Genomic DNA, 21,374 nt, shown 5'->3' with positions numbered 1-21,374 from the left:
ATAAGTAAATATGGTGAGAACTAAGCAGATTATAATTTGAATGAAGTGGTCAGTGAGTACAAAAGAGGAGATGTACTTTTTTGGTTGAAACAGACAGGACTTCCACACCTGGTAATATGTGGAAAACCTATATTTAACCAGAGATACTTACTGGAGGACCGGCTGGACCAGGCAGACCATCATTACCACGGGCACCCTGTGAAATAAATGGGTAGGTATCAGTGTGACATCCCAGTTTCCATGCAAAAGAGCATTGTCTGATTACTTTGAAGAACAAATTAGCAGTAAAATAAGCACAAAACGTGACTGTGTAATTGTGCAATAAATGAGGTAAGAATGTGTATCAGCAGCGATGAGGAAAGAGATCATCTACTGTATTCTAGTTTACGTCGAATTGTAGACCACTGAAGGATGCCTATTCAGCCCATCAATCCTATGCTAGCTCTCTGAAAGATCTTTCTCTCAAATCCCATTTGACACCCCCTTCCTACCTATCCCATTGCACCTCTCTCAAAGAACTCTTGTCTCATTTCCACTTCCTTGTCTTTTTTTGGCCCATTTAAACTTCATCTGTCCTGCTTTTAAGATGTGGGGCAGATTCTTAAAGGGGTCTAAGCAACACGAGCTATGGCGAGGTGTGAGGCCTAATCAGCTGAGAAGATGAACGAGGCCCACCTCAGTGTTGGGAGCATCTCGCTCCATCATTTATGGGCGTGGCATGGTGAGATTCTCACAAAGCCTTGCAGTGAGAAACCTTCCAGAAAACTCCATGCAATTTGGATTTAGTCAAGAAAACATAAAACTCAGCCCAAAGTTTCGAAGTTGATTTAAATCTGAGATTCTCTGTGAATGTGAAATGAAGGCCACCTATTGGATGATATCAGCTGTGAGCTTGCTGTGCACTTTCGGTGTTGGTACTTGCTGTTTATATTAAAATAGCTTGAAGGTTGGTGATTTACTTACAGCTGAACCAGGAGCTCCAGGACGACCTCTCTCACCAGGCAGACCACGTGGACCCTGCAAAGTAAAGATAGCGGACCCTCTGAGTTTTACAAATAGAATGATTGTGCTGATTATCATAACAACAGATGCTGTTTTAATTTTGATGCAACAAATAAAATGTTTCAACATGATAATGTACATCAGAATTTTGAATCAATACAATTGCATTACAACCATAATCATAACAATAAGAAATGAAAGTTGTCTGCTTGTAGCTTTATGAGAACCAATGCTGGGAGTTATATGGGAGATTCATACTCACCATAGGACCAGGAGCTCCATTCTCTCCAGCAGCGCCTGCTTCACCCTGTTTGGAGAGAGCAGGGGGGTTACCATTTAGAGAATGGTCAGTGGCCAAAGAGCAGGCAAACAATAAAAAGGTCAGCAACAGCCATTAATGATAATCCCTCCATTATCAAATTTAACTTTAACACATTCAGTTGCTTCCTTTGTGATTTCTGACTTCTTCCCAACTGCCATGTCAATGTGAAACTACCCTCCCATCCCCCGACAAACCCCTGTAACAACTACTACAGACAGGACTGCCCCTGGGGAGGCAATGGCCTACTGGTGCCATTGTTGGACTCTTAATCTAGACACCCAGGTAACGTTCGACCCAAGTTCGAATCCTGCCGCGGCAGATGGTGGAATTTGAATTCAATAAAATATCTGGAATTAAGAATCTAATTTTTGAATGTCCGAAAAACCCGTCTGGTTCACTAATGTCCTTTAGGGAAGGAAGTCTGGCCTACATGTGACTCCAGACCCACAACAATGTGGTTGACTTTTAACTGCCCTCTGGGCAATTAGGGATGGGCAATAAATGCTGCCTGGCCAGCGACACCCTCATCCCATGCATGAATAAAAGAAAAAAAGCTTTCTCATCTACCTTTTTGTTCTGAAGCCCCTTGCCTGTTGTTGCCTGGGATGCCACCACCACCAATATATGTTAAGCTTATCCTTAAGTATTGACCTTAAAGGTCAACGTGTAGTATCTGCCTCGAAAGACCTTCAAATCCTCATCTTGGGGGTTTTGTACTTTATCTGAGATAGTTGTGAATACTCCTTAGCCCAATGCCTGCTCAGCCTTGTTCTCTTGTAATGAATCCATTGAAAGGGAATTTATTTTCTGTTTGACAAATTCCAAAAATATGCCAGTTTTAAACAATGATCTTTAGCTTTGGCTTGGGGCTATGGATTAAATCGATAAGATTTATGCAAGAACAGAGCCCCATGTCGTAAACTGCATCAGTTCGTTATTCTGAAACATTCTGAAGTGCTAAAATTACTTGAGCCCTTCTGGAAGTCCAGGAGGAAAATGTTATGGCACTGCACAAAGAATATGGAGTCCATTGCTGAAGAGAGCAGGAGGTCTATAATGTGCAGCAAGGTTCACTGATAGATTGTTCTGAGTAAGCTCTTCTGATAGCTAACTAGACATTGGGGGTGACTGCAGGATGGTGTGCTTTATGAGGTGACCAAATATACATCCTCACCCTCCTACTCAGACAGAGTCCTCTTGCCTCTAATGTGATTGTGTTTTCTATATGTTAGCCCACAGAACATACAACAACATCAGGTTCTTATTGAAACAGATATCTGGAAGCTTATTAACAGCGATGTAAATTATATGAAATCTCAGACTTCCAAATATCATCTGAGTTTATATGTTGGGTTACGTTGATATTACATTGACTGACCAGCTGCTTGCTAACAGACTACTTGCACAGAGAGTAAGCTTGAGACTTATTTGAAAGTGTCATGAAGTCATTTGGCTGTCTTAAAGGTAAATTCCCTTCCTAAGATCTGCGCTACAATAAACAGGCTCCTCCTGTTCTGTTACAATGTCCATAATCCCAGTCTTCCTGTGGGTGCATTAACAATGGATGGGAACTGAAACCCTTGAAGATCCTCAGCGTCACCTCCTCATTGTCATTTGTAGCAGTGAAGGCATCCCACATCCATTGTGCAGGATTGAGTGCGGGGGGAGAAAGAGAAGTTCAGATGCCAACCTTGGGGGTGAAAATTCAGCAGAACACCTCACTATCATTTCCTCTAATGCACTGCTGCAGGATTATTCGAACGCAAGCAGCTTCGAGGAAGAAAATTCAGACCCACGTTATTTGCCAGTGTCAATTTTAAACACAGCTTTAAATATGGGCCAGACTAATTTAGACTTAATGTTTCAATAGAGGATCATCCCTCACAGACATTTTAGCACAGGTCTATCCCAGACTAAAGCATGACAGGTTTATCCCTGATTGGGATATTTCAACATAGTAACATCCCAGACCGATTTATTTTTCACACATAGACTGCAAAATCTCTAGACAAGCTTAGCCCAAGCTCAAATATTTCTCCACACTCTTTTCCCAACCTGGTACATTTCTGGACATGCCTGTCCCAAACTTCGGTACATCTGTTCACTGAGGGCTCCCAATGGACAGAAGTTTCTAAAGTTCTGGGTTTGACTGTACCAGTTACACTCCAATGAAATACTAAATTATTTTCTGTACCTTTGCACCTACAGCACCGGCTTCACCTTTAGCACCGTCAAGGCCTGGGTAACCCTGTGGAGTAAAAAACAAAACAATGAATAAGATTAAAATCACTTTTATTTAATTAAACCTAGGCAGTAAAGCATACAGCCCTGAAGTATGGGCTTTACTACTTATTATTGAATATTTGTTAACAACAGCTTAATGTGTCACATTTTAGCCTCAGATTTCCAAACTAGTCTGATATCTGAATACTGACCCTGTGACCTTTGACACCTGGAAGACCTGGGGTTCCTGGGAAACCACGAGCACCCTGGGAAAATAAAGGAGACAAGGTAACTGAGGTGTAAATTGAACAAAATTATTATCAATTATCAGGACAGCCATTCTATTTTATAAAGGCACTGAATGCTTCTTTCACTCCTGCACAGGACCAAGATGCAGCTTTGTTTTTTATTTTGTACAGTGAGAAAGAAAATAATCTGCGTTTATGCCATAAAATAATAGAATTTTTTTTACAGCAAAATGTTCGACATGTACTAATTTGTCATAACAAAATTGCTCAGGCCTGTACTGATTGCTGGGCGTTTCGTGTGATACAACATGTACTGGCTTGTCATTAAAGATGCTTTCATGTAAAAACTGTTCTGGAGCTGCTGACATTCACACAAATCTTATTTTATGGCATAGCGTAAATAGTGCAACAGTGATTTGTAATTTTTGTAAAGGCCTTGGCTTGTGAGATAGACACCAGGAGTGAAATAGAAATCTTCATCTGGATTATGGGAGAGTGGTTTTAGAAACCTGACTCAGCTCATTCTTTACATCCTTGGGAACTGTGTTAATTATGGAATTAGACCCATTTGAAAGTCTTCTTTGGAAAACGGAAGTTACTTGCTAATTTCTAATCTACAGGATTGGATTGGCCGTAGCTCAACAGAATGTCATGTCTTTCTGTCTTTGTGTATCATTCCTCTTTCTTGTTTTCTTTTAAGCATCTGGATACTTATTCATTGTATTCTACTTTGAGAGTAAAATACTGACTATAGAGGCAAGCAAGCTTCTGAGCCAGTGTAATGCCTATTTCAGTTTGGAATGTTTAACACAGAGATGATTGTGTTACTTCAGTTGGGACATTACTGTACCTGTGGACCTGGGGGTCCGCGTTCACCAGCTTTTCCAGGTTTTCCAGCCTCACCCTGTGGGATAGATACAAACACCTGTTAGCCCTACCTGTGCTACCATGCAGCATTGTCTAAATCCAGTTTAGAAACATGACAATTAAAATGTTGTCAGTGACTATAGAGAACTTACATCAGAACCAGGTTTACCAGCAGGTCCAGGAGGACCTCGAGGACCCATGGGACCCTGCAACAGAGAAATGATCGTTTATAACACGGAATCACAAAGGTCCATTGAGCCTAGAACCAGGAAGGGATATTGCCCTTTCCCTTACCTTTGCCCAAGTAAAAGCTGTCAAACACTCTGGTGAATGGTGATCCCCAAGCTCAGTGAACAGCCACAGAAAGGGATAGCAAATACAACTTCCCCCATCATACCCATTCAGGCATTATCGATTGTTTGTTCCTAACTGCTGTCACTACTTCAATACTAATTCCGCTAGCTTTTTTTCAAATATCTCCTTAAATATTACCACACTTACATTGTCAAACCTACACAGGAATATACTGGGTCGTTATCCTTTCTATATAATCTGGAGTTGAGGATCGCAGATTCCTTGTTAGGATCCAATTTTAACTGTGTTAGTGAAACAGGTTGGAGTGAATTACTACTGTTTCAGATGAAACGGGTTTCATCATGCTCTGCTGGGTACTTACAGCAGCACCAGATTCACCAGGTTCTCCAGGAGATCCTTGGAACCCTTGAGGACCCTGTCAAGAGAACAAAGCCATTATTGACAACTCTCAGCAGAAAGTACCCCACACTACAGGATGTTCTTTTATCTTATATGTAACTCTCTTCAAGCAGTCCTGTGCTATACTCTTTACATTCGTCCTTAAATATTGACTACAATAAAGAGGGTCAAGTAATCGATACTTACGGGAGCACCTGTGGGTCCTGGGGGTCCTCTGGGTCCCATGGGGCCCTAGAAATTGAAAAGAGAACCAGTTAGTGGTGGTATGTGCTTGTAATTATCAACACGTGATTTATTATACAGACCTAGGCAGTAGTTTGGGATGGGTGATTGTATATTGATTTGGAGGTGAGATACTCATAGGCATGATGCTAGTTGTAAGTTGGATCAGAGGTTCAATATGTATGATGTATGACGCTACTTATGCATAGATCTGGAGTTAGTTCTGTTTATTGTACAAAATAAGGTCACATGTGTACAGATGCAGGAACTCCATGTATACCTGGGGAACAGTTTACAGGTGATTCAGACGTGAGAGTCAAAATATTATTATGCGATGAACTGCCCAGAGTGAAACAGAAAGGTTTGTGAAGTGGCACAAGACTCAGAGAATTGAAGGCACAAAATGATGATAATCATCAGTCTGCAGGAATAACATGAATTGCTGGAAGCTTTATTCTGGTGGTCATGGATTCAGTTAACTGTGTTGTACTAGATAGAGGTTGCACCTCAACAATGTGTGGAACTGATTGCCTAAAATGTCATCTAGATTCACTCAGTAACAAGGAGCAACATCAGGATGGGGAGATGAAAGATCAACTTGCATGTTCACATACTTAAGAACAAATTTGTATGAAGCTTCATGTATGTATAGGGATTTAAGTATTTTTGGATGGATGTGTGCTGAAGGGAACGTGGGTACAGGTAGTTATAGGCAGATATATATTGGTAGAGGTAATTCTGAATGAGTATCTAGGGAATGTGGTACAGCTGGTTATAAAGAGGGATATATAGAGGTGTCAGTCTAGATAGCCATGATTCTAGCCTTTTTACTTGACCCAGTTTACTTTCAACAATGGTTGCGGGTGGTGAAGACTATATTCTTTCCAGCGTGTGAAGACAAATGAAGCAGAACTGGCGCTCCCCAAATAATTCCGAAGATGGACACTGATGCAGCTTCTAACCTGGGACGTGAGAGGTGTGAATGTGATTTGATAGACCAAATCACTCAACGGATAAATATTTGAGGGATTTGAATGATCCACATCATATGTAAGAGATTAATGTCTCTCAAATCCTGTGAGAATACTTAAGAATTTGAACATGAGTTCCAAGCTGCTCCCCTGGAAGGGTTTTGGGGAATATGAGATAGGAAAAGGGAAAAAACACCTAGTTGATGTGCATAGTTAGGCCCTGAAAACTTGTAATGAAAAGTTGAAAGATTTATCCTAGTTTATCTGACAGGAATTTTATCGTGAAACTGGAAGTTAAATTATTCAACTGAAACATAACTCAGTTGTATGCACTGATGACAGACCATGAAGATGTAAAAACTGGACAGTTATACTTGTTGGAGTTTGTATAGAAAGTTGTAAAAAACCATGAGGGCATTTGATGGTGTGAATGTTAAAGTAGGGTCAGGAAGACAGGAGAGTATGATAGAATCAAAGACTGTAGAGAAATGTAAAGGGAGCTTCCAAATATGTAAAATAAAACCTGAAGATAAAGCAGGGCAAATGATAAGAATTAGGAAATATTAGGTTGTGATATAAAAGCTTTGAAACGGAATGTCTGTGGAAACATTCCTGAGGCAGACTGCAGCTTATAGAAGCAACAAGAAAAAAACCTTAAGACCGTCAGCAACAACTTTGTTCAGAATGAACACTGAAGGTTTAAAATGGTCAGCACACAAAGGAGGTTGTTGTGGCATTGATTCAAAGTGCTTGAAAGGGATATACAGAGAGAAAAATGCTGAAATAACTTTGAAAGAACTCTGGTTACAACACCAAAGGCACTCATAGAGGCAAAGAACATACACATTAAAAACAAACAAAATGATATAAATAAAACATCAAAAGGAAAGGCAGGTTAAAAAATGATTATATCCTAAACATGTGGGAGAGTGGTCTGCAGGAAATGACTTAATTCTGTAAAAGGATTAGACTGGGGATTTCCAGCGAAGGACTTAACCAAATCTCCACTGGGCAAATCGAAAGGCCAGAGAACAGGATCAAAACAAAAACATCCCAATATTGTGAGCCATGTCCTGAAAATGACAGTGAATGAGGAATAATGAGAAGGAGAGATGTTTTAGAATCAAGCTTGGTATCAGAAGCAGGGAAAATTGATTTAAAAGTAAATCATATCAATCTTCCAAAGACTACAGGGTAAATTCAATAGTCCATGTTCATACTGGGATATTGCTGTATGCCGATCCCGTGATCCCAGTGGGATATCACTGTAATCCTAGTTTTGTGGCAGGGTGCAGTTTCTAGTATGATGTCTATTAGATCAGTATAAAAGTCTGAGGAATTTTGAGTCATATCACATTAATTTGTGCTTGAAATCCCTTGATTTTTTTTAACATTTAGCCCCAGTTAAGCCACACAATCAAGAGGAACCTCCACATCCTTGTGATATATGTGGCTAAAAGCAACATACAGATATGAAAATTGGAGTTTCTTGATCTGTGCTTGATCTCCTTGCTACTTGTGGGAATTGTACTAGCTAAACAGGGAGGAGTGATAAAAGGATTCTTTACTAGCACTGCAAGAGAAAAATGATACGGCTATCAATGAGAAGTGGTCATAGTGAAAGGTATTGGGCTGCTACTGCCTGAGAAGGTTGACAGCAATAGAATCTGATTGGGTTAAAGTCATGGATTAGGCAGGTTTCATGGGACAGCCTGCTACAGTTTACTCAACAGTGACTGGACAGAATAGCTCAAAACTTGAGGGTGAGGAAGACATAGAGAAGATCATTGATGGTTATGTCTGAATAACTATGTAGGTTGAGGGGGTTATAAATAGGTATAAATTGTTTGGGATATAGAACATAGATCTGTACAGCACAGGAACGGACCCTTCAGCCCACTACGGTGTATCAAACATGATGCCAAATGAAACTAATCCTTTTTGCCTGCCCATGGTCCATATCCCTCCATTCCTTACATATCCATGTGCTTATCTAAAAGCCCCTTAAACACCCCTATCATATCTGCCCCCACCCACCACCCCTGGCAGTGTGTTCCATACTCCTATTGAACATATGTGTACCGATAAATGGTGAAGGCTATGTTTATAGGGGTAGATATGAGGATGATATGTGATGGAGTAGCTATGGCAGGATGTGTGTGTTCACAGTATATATGAAAGCTATATGTGAAGGACTTAGAGGGTTCGAAATTGTAGAGGGTTTTCATTAGGATTAATTTAACACATCACACAATATATCCTTAGAGATTTATCGCAGGATTTAGACACCTAATGTTAAATACATGACATTTTCTATTGTTTGATGAAAGCATGTTCATTGCATTGCAATCAAAGGTATCAGATGCTGGAATATTGCTGGGAAATAAAAGCCTATCTTACCATTGGTCCTTGCATGACACCCATCTGAGCACCTCCTGCTTTCTCATCAAACCCTCGTGCCATTTGAGAAGCGAAGTTCTGTGGGAGGACAACAAAGATTAAAATAACCGTGATTCACTGTCAAAACATATTTCATCTTCGCTGGAAACGCCAGCAAGAACAAAATCCTACATCCGCATGCATAATATTACAAAGTTTCATCATTCTGTGTCTTATCAGGAGCTCTGCATGATGTTACAGGCTAGTATTTCATACTCTAGGGGGGCCTGGCTACAAATCCACACGGTTGGAACAAGTCTCCTCCTTCTGTTGAAGTTGACAGTCCTACTGTCCTGGTGTTGGTTCATGTGGGCCCAAATTGTGTGGCACAGTGGTGGTGTCCCTACCTCTGAGCCAGGAGGCCTGCGTTCAAGTCCCACCTGCTCCAGAGGCGTGTCATAACATGCCTGAGCAAGTAGATTAAAGATACCTACATAGTAAGCCAAGCCCATTCGGTGGTTACAATGGACAACCTCACCATTGGAATTGGAAAATAGAAAATGGAGACTGAGGCCTGTTGTTGGGCACAACAAAAGGAGGTTGTTATTTTAATTCGCTGTGAAGGAATCCATTTGGCCCATCCTGTCCATGCCATCTCAACTATTCCCACTCCCCCGCCTTTCCCCTGCATCCCTGTAAATTTTCAGTCTTCAGCTCATCATCCAATTCTCTTTTGAAAGCCTCGATTGAACCTGCCTTCTCCATTCAGGCAGTGTATTCTAGACCCTGAGCACTCGCTGTGTGAAAAAGCTTTTGCCAGTCATCTTAAACTTGTGTCCTCTATTTCTCGGTCCTTCTGCCAATGGAAACAGTTTCTCCGTGTCTACACCGTCCAGACACCTCATTGTTTTGAACATATCCATCAAATCTCCTCTCAGCTGAAGGGTATCTTTCTTTACAAGATCACTATGGCTTTTATTTAAGTTGTCAGTGCCTAGATGCAGGTATTAGTTCCACTGATGTGGGATCAAATAACAGCTGTTATTGAAGTTTGTTTGTTCTATTGGATTACAAATGGGAATTACAAGGAGCTTTGCCTTGCCATAGAAGCCTTGTCTCTAATCAGTCAGTCTTGGCTGCTACTAATTTTATGGTACTGTATTTAAAGCCTCTTTAGCTCTGACCTAAGGTGGAACTGATATAGCTCAAGCAACAAATGTAACAAATGCAAAGATATTTTATTGTTGCAGTTATCAAATGCTTCCCTTCCCTTTACTCCAGCGTGCAAACTAACTTTAGCAACTAGCAAGACTAATATGGAAGGCAAATTGTGAGACTGTGACTGCTCTGAGTGTTGGCGCATGTTGTGAACTCCATTTAACCTTTCATTTTTACAAGCAGATTTTCTGAAGCTGTAAAACACACCAGATAGTCCAGAGGGCTTTGCTCACAAAAGGTGGACTCTGCTGTACTTGCTGACGGAAAGCCTGGAGGTGGAAAGGCAATTTGACTAGGTAGGGTGGTAGCGTACTCTGAATCCCACTGCCTTCCTGTCCCTGCCAGTACTCACTTCCGGACCCTATGGCCCATGGTCAACCATCTTTGGGAGATTGCCCTGTGCTCCCCCACAAGATCGCATCCTCCACCCCTTGTGACTGTACCCACATTCGAATTGTATCTTCATTTCATATTGTTTCTCCTCATTCTTCCTACCCCAATGAATTACCTCTCTGCATTAAATTTCATCCGCAACTTCTTTGTACCATTGCACCTTCCTGACCTTTTCCTCTTGAAGCAAACAGCCTTCTCACAGTTCACAATGCTTCTGGGTTTTGTGTCATCTGTAAATGTTTGAAATTGTGCCCCATACAATCCAGGAGCTAACTTCTGCTGACTCATCGTAAGGCTGTCACAAGCTAAGGTAATTCTTATTTCTAGAACTAATATATCTGAGTCACTTTACAAGAAAAATAACAAAGCTACTTTTGCATACTATTGACACCTTCTCCAGTCAATTTGATACCACTAACTCATGGAGATGTCTACTATTGACTAATCAGGGTCGAAACTCTGTTATATTTTGTGTTATCATTACCTTGCATTAACCCAAGTAGAAATTCTGGGGACTTGTTTGTGACTTTTTTCTTGGTGAAAAGCACTTGCAACTAATTTGGACAGCTTTGACATTTTTGGTTCTAGGATTTAAAAATGACATCACAATCAGGGCCCCACGAGTTGGCAAATGGCTGCCAACCATCTTGCAGCATTGCCAAAATGCCAACCTCAACTTGAACTAAAATGGCCATGGCACGATCATTTGTCTTAAAGAAAAAATCAGATCAGCCAACATGAAGTGAGATTATGTTCCCTTCCGAATTCAATCCTGCATCCCTTGACTCAGATTGAGAGCTTAGAACTCAAGGCTTGTGATGTTTTGATCGTGAAACAGAGTTTTAAAGATCAGGAACCTCTCTGGTTCTGTCTCTCAGTTCTGCTAACCTAGCTTAGTTGCTCCGATGTAGTGCTAGGTATGAGGCAATTGGCCTAAAAATCACTGGGTTAAGTATGGGAGAGGTTCTGCCTGGATTCCCTGCGTGGATATGGGAGTGAGGCTAAACTATGATCCACAACGCAGGCAAATAATCTTCTCAGAGGGGGCAATGAAATGCAGAAGGTACATCATGGTCAGGATGCAATAAGCATCATAGATCTGTGCTCGCCTTTTCTCATTTGCATGTGTGTTTGTACGCACATTACTTCAGTGAATGAGACAGCTTAACTCTTAATGATAGTTACAAGCTGCACGGTGTCCATGTTATTAGAATCACTGTCGCCTCATCTTAAAACCTCATGGAGTAGAGAGAATAAAAACTTAAATGGAAAAGGGATACGATCCGGACTTGAGAAGCAGAGTAAATTGAGCAAAGAGCGACTGAAATTCCTGTCAGTTCAGCGATACTTACTCCGCCAAAGTCAGACATGCCGGATGATCCAGGTGGTCCGGGTGGGCCAGGGTTTCCAGGAGTTCCAGGTACCCCATCTCTCCCACGTGGACCAGGCGCACCCTGCAACGAGAATGAAAGCACCAGAAAATTAGAAGACAAAATTCAATCATACACAAGGGTGATTGGTTTCCTTATTATCAACCCATACTTTATGGGGGCAGCACGGTGGCTCAGTGGTTAGCACTGCTGCCTCACAGCGCCAGGGACCTGGGTTTGATTCCACCCTCGGGCTCTGTCTGTGTGGAGTTTGTACATTCTCCCTGTGTCTGCGTGGGTTTCCTCTGGGTGCTCTGGTTTCCTCCCACAATCCAAAGATATGCAGGCTAGGTGGATTGGCCATGCTAAATTGTCACATAGTGTTCAGGGATGTGTAGATTAGGTGGGTTAGAGGGGAATGGGTCTGGGTGGGATGTTCTGAGGGCCAGTGTGGACTTGTTGGGCCGAAGGGCCTGTTTCCACACTGTAGGGATTCTATGATCAAACAACAAACATTCTCAGGAATGACTCCCAATGAAGTAATGCTACTTTTGCACATACAAATCAGCTCTCAGCAGCTGCTGTTCTAGGGACACATTTTTCTGATTCCTGCTGCAGTCTCAAATGCTGGAACACATCTTGCTAAAGACATCTTGACAAGACCAAAGTTGCGACACTTGCGCGGAACCAGGAAAAATAAATGTATTAAGATCACTCACAGCTTCACCCTTCTCTCCGCGTGGTCCCCTTAAGCCTTGCTCTCCAGGTGGTCCCTAACAGAAAAACAAAGCGGAAAAATTGAGAGTCGGAACACAGTCTAAAATGCTCAGGTCATCACAGTGTTCAGAAGAGGGCACCTTGCCACTAAAGTGCTTACCTGTGGGCCTGGAGGTCCCCTTGGTCCTACAACCTGGGACAAAGAAACAAAAGGTAAGTGAATATATAATGATCCAATATTTGCATCTTATTGAGACTGAGGGAGTAGTATTTCTACAGTAAATAAGGTCCTTAAAAATCAAACATTCAAATACTTAAATTCAATCTGAGAGCTTAATATCAAAGGGGAAACTATTCCAAGGATATTGAGCCTTCAGCAGCTTTATGTGTAGCGCTTTAGTCAATTTATGGATCTGATAAATGCTGAACCAAACATAGCCTCAATGTGCCTATTCTTTCCATCCTGAGTCAATATAAGAGATGGTAAGGCGAAAGGGTTAAGCAGAGAAGTTAATAGAATTTCCAGTGATAGTTAAAGGCATAATTGCGACTTACATCTTTAATATCGCCTGGTTCACCTTTTTGTCCCTAAATTGATTCAAAAGAAGAAAAGAACATTAGTCTTTAATCTGGTGAGTGGAAACAGTGTGAAACAGCTTAAATCTTATTACCTCATGAGCATTGAACAGTATGAATGTATGTATGTAAGCACATGGTCAAAGTTTATCTATGGGACTGTCTAGCCAGTACTTTAACCTGTGGAATTCCCAGTGGGAACACAGGTTCACTGTTTATAAGATGAGGACTGAAAACCATGCAATATACTAATCAAAGGATGACTTGGTGAAGACCTCAGAAAGATGGCTGAAGATAAATTGGAAACTATTGCGGTATGATCACCCAGCCCTGTTTTAACAAATTGAATCTTGTGACCTGCAAATGAATAAGATAACCATGTGAACCATCATTATAGCCTTACTCAAGAAGAAACAAGGGATGGCACTTTTACTACTATCCAATAGGAAGATAAGTAACAAAGTTCTTTTTGTAAGAATTGGAGCCTGATGATTCGAACACAGAAGAATGTTTGGATAAATTACCAATTTTCACGAGTAAGATTTATCAATCAGTTGACTTGTGAAGTGTGGACATATGTTGATAAATTTATATACAGTGAAGATAGTTCCACAGAGGAATGCAGAATGGAATTCTGTAGATTGTATACAAGACTGCGGCTGGGAATTCCTCAATCTTTGCTACTACTTAAGTTTTAAACTATGCTGAAGTAGCAAGTGCAGACTTCTGGTTTTGATAGGATTTAAATTTGCAGAAAGACACACACTTCTTGGACAAATTTCTGAAGCGATAGAAAATATTCCTGAAAAGCATTCGAGGTGCAAGTAGGAAATTGACTATACAACAGAAAATGGCCAATGAATTGGTGAGACCAGCTAGACATGGTTCACAGGAGACAATACCAAGGACAAACTTTAATCAAGAGAGATAAGAAAGAAATGCTTTTGAAAATCTTAAAAAGTGAAGAGAATTTAGGACTTATAATAAAAGGCTAAACTCCATGAGTGCTCAGAGTGTGGTCAATTGATGTTTTAGATGTGATTTGAAATACTGAAATACAATGAACTGTCCCAAATGGTATAACAGAGCATTTAAAACAAAACATGAAGTGGAAGATTCAGAGGAAGAAGTTGGAGATATGGATTAAGAGAGGTCATTGTATTGGTCACAAGAGGTTTCAGTGCAGTGATGAATACGTTGGTGCCAGTATTTTTAACTGTGCAGTGTTAGACAGTGGATGCACATTGACAGTGTGCAGAATAGACTGGCTAACATGCTATCTAGACTCTGGGTAATAGGGGTTGGAACAAAGTGAAGAAACTTGTCAGTTCCATGAGAATCAGGCTTGGGGATGATAACGTATTAACATCTTCAAGTTAGCCATCGATGAACAAAGTGCAGATAAAACTGGACATGGAAAATGTTAATAGATTTTGTATTTGAAAAATTAGTGAATTTGCAATTCATACAACCTAAACACTACTCTACTCCTTTAATGGAACATACCATTCCCTCCCTAAAGGCACTGAAGGTCAATTTACAGCACATGGACTGCAGCGGTTCAAGAAGGCAGCTCACCACTACCTTCTCAAGGGCATCTAGGTAAGGGTAATAAATGCTAGCCTTTCAGCAATGCCCATGCCCCACAAGTGAATAAGGATGAGAAAATATATGTCCAATGGAGAAATTAAAGTTGTTGTTGTTGCCATCAGGGGGCTAGAAACGTTGAAGACAAAAAGTCAGTTACGTTAAAATTACACAGGCAGTTTTTTCCATCCATCTTCTAAAAAGTTAAAAAAAGACTTTTGCAATGAATGCAGAAATAAGGAATAGGGAGTTGAAAAGCTCATGGAAAGGCTATGTGATCGGTGTGAAATTTGTAAGATATATTGAGGGACACCATCACGACCTTTAGTAAGTCTGCCTTTAGCAAGGGATTTCAACAAGGTAGTGCCTTAGATGTAAAAGTGTGGATGAAGAAATAAAAAGCATTTTGTAGATTCGGAAACCAGATTTCATGAGTTGATAACAATACATAGTAAAGATAAGAAAATATTTGTGGATAAAGAAATTGAAAAACGGGTAGGGACCAGACTTGGACCCCCAGAAAAACATCTCACTGATAATGGGGAGGTATTTGTTAATGGTGTATAGAGATATTGTGTAAATATGAACGGAACAGGTATGAACAGGTAGCAGAACATCCTATTAGCAATGGGGCATGAGAAAGGAACCATGCAGTAATAAACAAAGTGATTTGTAAAACTTTGACAGATCAGCCCAACTGTAAATTATGATCCGCATAAGTGTGGGTTGTCTGTGCGAAGCATTTGCTGCAGATGGTGGGAGGATATAATGCAGATCAATGAGTTTTTGGTAGGAATCCTAAAGTCCCATTGATAATAAGTGATAAACCCCCAGCTGGGGAAAGGGCTACAATTAACTTGACTTTTTCAGAGCATTTGATTGCATTGCCTGCATGTCGAAATGCTTTCATGGAAACCAGAATCTCAGAAAGAATTTAGCGAACTTTCAGAGGCCATCAGAAACGGGTTTCAATCAGGGAGAAACGGTGTATTATAAAGAGAAGGCTTTAAAGAATGGAGAGCCCTGGGGAAAGGTTACTGGCAAAGACAGAAAAATAACAATTCTGTACAGCACAGGAATCAGACTGTTTGGGTACACTCTTCACGATTACTGGGTATAGATTACAAATTTGTGGATCCAAAAAGAGTTAAAGAAATTAAAGAGGTGTCAGGTACTTTTCAGGACTAAATGTTGCACAGCTACAAGGATCAAACTGTCACATTGACAGTTTATGACGATGGACAGATCAGATTATATCAGAGGAAACACTGCAACAGGAAGTAACAAAGATTTTTGTGTAAGAATTAGAGCCTGATGATTTGAACACAGAGGAAGGTTTGGATACATTGCCAACTTTCGTGAATAAGATTTATCAAACAGTTGATTTGCTAACTGCTAATGAAGCATGGTCATATATTGACAAACTTAGAAAGAGTGTAAAGGTTTGCAGAATGGATTTCAGTAGTTTGTATAAAAGATTAGAGACTGCAGCTGGGAATTCTTCAGTCTGTGTTCACGTTTAAGTGGTTAGACTTATAAAAGTATAGACAGACTTCCAGTTTTGACAGTTAGATTCACGATAAACACACACTGCTTGAACAAATGCTGGAAGAAGTGAAAGTAACTCCTTGTAAAGCATTCCATTCCAGCAGTGTTCATGGAGTAAATAGGATAATTAATTACAATAGAAACTGGAGGCCACAAAGTAGATGTGCAGACGAGAGCATTTATCTCAATAGTGGTTGCAGCGGACAGTGTAAAAGAAAAGTTTTAACCAAGAGGAATTAGAAAGAAATGTTTTTGAAAATCTTAAGAAGTGAAGAGAATTTGTGACGTATAATAAGAAAATTAATCCCATAGTGTTCAGAATGTGATCAATTGATATTTTAGGTGATGATTCAAAATACTGTTAAACCATGAACTGTCCCAAACAGTATAAGACAGTATTCAAAACTTAACTTAAGACGTAAGATTCAGATGAAGAAAATGGAGATATGGATAAAGAGAGGTCATTGTATTGGGCATGAGAAGTTTCAGTGCAGTGATGAATATGTGGGTGCACATCGACAGTGTGTGGAATAGACTGGCTAACGTGCTATCTAGACTCTGGGTAATAGAAATTAGAACAAAGTGAAGGAATTTGTCAGTTCCACCAGAATCAGGCTTGAAGATGATAACACATTCATATCTTTAAGTTGAAGAAAAGTGCAGATGGAACTGGACATTGACAATGTCAAAGCTCTTATATTTGGAAAATCAGTGAATTTGTAATTCACACAATCAGGACACTACTGTATTCCTTTAACGGAACATAGCATCTCCAGAAGAAATGATGTTGACATCAGGGGAAGTAGAAACATTGAAGACAAGAAGTCAGTTACGTTAAAATTACACAGGCAGTTTTTTTCCATCCATCTTCGAAAAAGTTAAAAGCTTTGGCAATGGATGCAGAAATAAGGAATAGGGAGTATGAAAAGTTCATGGAAAGTCTATGTGATTGGTGTGAAATTTGTAAGAAATATTGAGAAACACCATCACAGTCTTTAGTAAGTCTGCCTTTAGCAAGGGATTTCAACAAGGTTGTGCCTTAGATGTAAAAGTGTGGAATGAAGAAATAAAAAGTCTTTTGTAGATTCGGAAACCAGATTTCATGAGTTGGTAACAAGAAAATAATTGTGGATAAAGAAATTGAAAAATGGGTAGGGACCACACTTGGACCCCCAGAAAAACATCTCACTGATAATGGGGAGGTATTTGTTAATGATGTATAGAGATATTGTGTAAATATGAACAGAACAGGTATGAACAGGCAGCAGAATGTCCTAATAGCAATGGGGCATGTAGAAGGAACCATGCAGTAATAGACAAAATGGTTCATAAAACTTTGACAGATCAGCCCAACTGTAAACTATGATCCGCATAAGTGTGGGTTGTCTGTGCGAAGCATTTGCTGCACATGGTGGGAGGATATAATGCAGATCAATCAGTTTTTGGTAGGAATCCTAAAGTCCCATTGATAATAAGTGATCATCCCCTGGCTGGGGAAAGGGCTACAATTAACTTGACTTTTTCAGAGCATTTGATTGCATTGCCTGCATGTCGAAATGCTTTCATGGAAACCAAAATCTCAGAAAGAATTTAGCGAACTTTCAGAGGCCATCAGAAACGGGTTTCAATCAGGGAGAAACGGTGTATTATAAAGAGAAGGCTTTAAAGAATGGAGAGCCCTGGGGAAAGGTTACTGGCAAAGACAGAAAAATAATAATCAGAGATAGTAAGAACTGCTGATGCTGGAGTCAGAGTTCACAGTGTGGAGCTCGAGGAACACAGCAGGCCAGGCAGCATCAGAGAAGCAGGAAAGTTGATGTTTCGGGTTGGGACCCTTTTTCTGAGAAAAATACTAATTATGTACAGCACAGGAATCAGACTGTTTGGGTACACTCTTCAAGATTACTCGGTATGGATTGCAAATTTGCAGAGTCAAAAAGAGTTAAAGAAATTAAAGACGAGTCAGGTACTTTTCAGGACCAAATGTTGCGCAGCTACAAGGATCAAACTGTCACATTGACAGTTTGTGACGATGGAGAGATTGGTTCTGATGGTCAATATAAAGCCGTCAGGTCCCAAAGGACAGAAGTCAAACATTTACCAGAATGAGCCAGTCAATGGAGAATTGTGACTATTTTAAGCAAGTCAGGGAAGGCCACTGGTGAGCATAAAAGCTGGATGAATGTACAGGATGAGAGGCAGGAGGTTAGGCCCATAGATTGGAAACATGAAGTACAAAGATGGAAGGCAAGAAAACACAGTGTAAGCTCAAACAGAGGTTCCAAGGGCAAAGATGCTCCTAGGAAGAGGCCTAGGAAACTGTTGAAAGGAATTATAAGAATGGGGAGGTGGGGTGGGGGGCATCAAACAGTAGCAGAGAACTAGAGAGAAGGCAAGGTAAAGGGGCAGTTTAACAAGGTCACAGAATATAGTACAAACCAGGTATACCATCAGGAGTAGAAATCCACGTGATTGGGAAGTCTTAGTGGCCAAGATCAAACTATATGACAAGCTAATAAAGCCTGCCAAATAGCAAGAATGAACAAGCTGGAGTGAATTCAGGGTGTATACAGAAGTCCTAGAAAAAGGGCAGCCAGCACCATCATAGCAATATGATCAGAAAAGGTGTCTCCTGAAGGAACATCTCAGACTAAAGCCAGGCTCATGCCATGAGCTTTTGAAGAAAAACTAGTGGGCCAAGATAGAGGGCATATTCACCAATAGCAGAAAAAGCAAGTTTGAAGATTTTCTTGGCTTTGTTAGGAACAACTGGTTGAGAATGTAAATCAACTGATATTAATGCTGCAGGGAGATCAGCTCGAGATGGAAGTCCTCCAGAAGAGGCACCAAACACAGTGGGGATTCTCTGGAAATTAAATAACTGTGTGTACAGTTTAAATGATGTCTCCAGAGCTTGGTACTTCTCAGTAAGACCTGTCTTATTAAAATTGTGTTATCTTCAGTTAAAAGCAGACTCTGCTGGGTTTTACTGGCACAATAAACAGCGGCTTTCAGGCATCTTTATGATGCATGTAGATGGGTTTTTGTGGGATGAAGGTAGTGGATCTGTAAACATTGCCATAAATGGACTTAAAGCAGAATTTAAATTTGGAAGGCAGGTTTTAGGGGCTGTTTTTGGATTGGAAATCAGGCAGAATGGATCAAGTGTCACTTTGCATGAGTAATCTTGTTTGGAAAATGTTTGTCCCATTGCAGTTAGTCAAAGTATTAAAAACCCCATGGTGGAAGACATTATCTGAGTGAAGAAACTATTGAAAAAATTAGAAAAGGGACCATTGTATTTTGAAATGGCCATTGTTGGGACATGTCAAAACTACTTGTTTTTAATGATGTTTCTTCCGAAAATCTCTGTGATGGGTTCTCAAGTACAGGAGGGTTCAGAATTGTCCTTGTGAGAAAGGGAGATAAAAGTTAGCTTTGGAAGCTAAAAAGACCAGAAGATAGTGAAAAGTACTTTAGCAGCAGATACTCTCCCTCTAGGTGAGGTGTCACTTTTCTTTGTGAGAACATTGGGAGAAATTCTAGAATACCCATCAAGTGCAACATTGATACTAAGTCATTATGTACTCGGAACAAAATGTGTGAAAGGATAAAGACTGAGAAGAGATGTTACAATTTTAAAACAGATGCTGGAGGACAGATAGATCTCTAAATTGAAATGTGTGGATAGCAGCGGTCAGCTACTTGATTGTTTTACAAAGAAACGAGCAAGCTCTAAAAAACAATGAGACATACTGGAAGAAAGATGCCTGGAAATTTAATGCACAAGGAAATTCATGTCTAATTTTTTTTTATTAATGTGTATGTATTGATTTATTTAAAAGAGGGAATCTGTTGTTATCTATTAGGGTCTGAAGGGATGCCTAATTGTCCTGGAGATTAGGTGACAGATATATTAAATAAGGTTTAATTGAGTGAAAACTGGGTGAATAGATATGAGGAGAAATAGATATAATAAAAAATCAGTCGCGTTGGAGTTTGTGGTCTATGGGCTAGAAAGAATACTCTGACTAGAAAAGTATACAACTGGACTGTTTAGTCAGCATTTAACCTTTGTGCTGAAGTCAGGGGCAGTGACTGTCCAATGGGGTGCCTTCAGGGACTTTGCTCAAAGCCATGTCTCTCACCTCAGTTTGGGACATTTTTCTTGGAATTATTGCTTTGCACGAACCAGAAATTTCTCATGATTTCAAAAAATATTTAAAATTAACAATACTGAATGAATGTAATGTTCATGTGGTGTACGCTGGGATTGTTCCAGGTGCACTGACTGTGGATAATGTTACAGTCTGTCTTTTGCACTGTAAAGACCCTCAGGCTAATGTTTCATCAGTCACCTGAACATTTAATTCATTCTCACTACACATCTCTCCATTCAGCTGTATACAATAAACCTGTTCCTCAACTCCTTTTCACAAATCTTAAACCCTCTGGAAAATATCAGTTGGGTATGATCACCAGTAATGAATTGGCATCATTCGGGATCATGACAACCAAGATATGGAAATCATTTCATCCCTAAAGGAACATGGTGGAGTGGCTAATGGGAATTCTCTTCATAAGATCATACACAATTAATCATTGCCTTTATATGTTTTAAAAAGCCTGACCCAAGTAAAGGGGCTGCTCTTCTGTCAGGTGGGACTGTTCAGTGACCATTAACAAGCTTCTGCTGTCCTTAGCTCTACACAATTTGGACACTTCAGGGCTCAGTGGTTAGCACTGCTGCCTCACAGCGCCAGGGACGTGGATTCAAATCCACCCTCAGGCGACTGTCTGTGTGGAGTTTGCACATTTTTCCCGTGTCTGCGTGGGTTTCCTCCGGGTGCTCCGGTTTCCTCCCACAGTCCAAAGATGTGCAGATTAGGGTGGGTTGGCCGTGCTAAATTGCCCGTAGTGTCCAGGGATGTGTAGGTTAGGGTGGATTGGCCGTGCTAAATTGTCCCATTGTGCCCAGGGATGTGCAGGTTAGGGTGGGATTGGCCGTGCTAAATTA

General features: G+C 40.4%; 1 protein-coding gene across 1 annotated transcript in view; it reads right to left on the bottom strand.

The window, feature by feature from the left end:
• The window catches only part of LOC109925232 (collagen alpha-1(II) chain-like), a 77,645-nt gene that overhangs the window by 50,812 nt on the left and 5,459 nt on the right, over window positions 1–21,374 (bottom strand). Inside the window, exons 4-17 of the mRNA XM_048618838.1 lie at window positions 13,202–13,234; window positions 12,807–12,839; window positions 12,649–12,702; window positions 11,912–12,013; window positions 8,970–9,047; window positions 5,563–5,607; window positions 5,339–5,392; window positions 4,815–4,868; window positions 4,646–4,699; window positions 3,760–3,813; window positions 3,519–3,572; window positions 1,265–1,309; window positions 964–1,017; window positions 152–196 (exon numbers count right to left, since the gene is read on the bottom strand). Of these exons, the coding sequence (XP_048474795.1) occupies window positions 152–196; window positions 964–1,017; window positions 1,265–1,309; window positions 3,519–3,572; window positions 3,760–3,813; window positions 4,646–4,699; window positions 4,815–4,868; window positions 5,339–5,392; window positions 5,563–5,607; window positions 8,970–9,047; window positions 11,912–12,013; window positions 12,649–12,702; window positions 12,807–12,839; window positions 13,202–13,234 (759 nt within the window). The remainder of the gene's footprint in view (window positions 1–151; window positions 197–963; window positions 1,018–1,264; window positions 1,310–3,518; window positions 3,573–3,759; window positions 3,814–4,645; window positions 4,700–4,814; window positions 4,869–5,338; window positions 5,393–5,562; window positions 5,608–8,969; window positions 9,048–11,911; window positions 12,014–12,648; window positions 12,703–12,806; window positions 12,840–13,201; window positions 13,235–21,374) is intronic.

Source organism: Rhincodon typus, chromosome 41 (assembly GCF_021869965.1).
Source record: "Rhincodon typus isolate 14 chromosome 41, sRhiTyp1.1, whole genome shotgun sequence".
Classification (NCBI taxonomy): domain Eukaryota; kingdom Metazoa; phylum Chordata; class Chondrichthyes; order Orectolobiformes; family Rhincodontidae; genus Rhincodon; species Rhincodon typus.
This window is presented reverse-complemented; position numbering and strand designations above follow the sequence as displayed.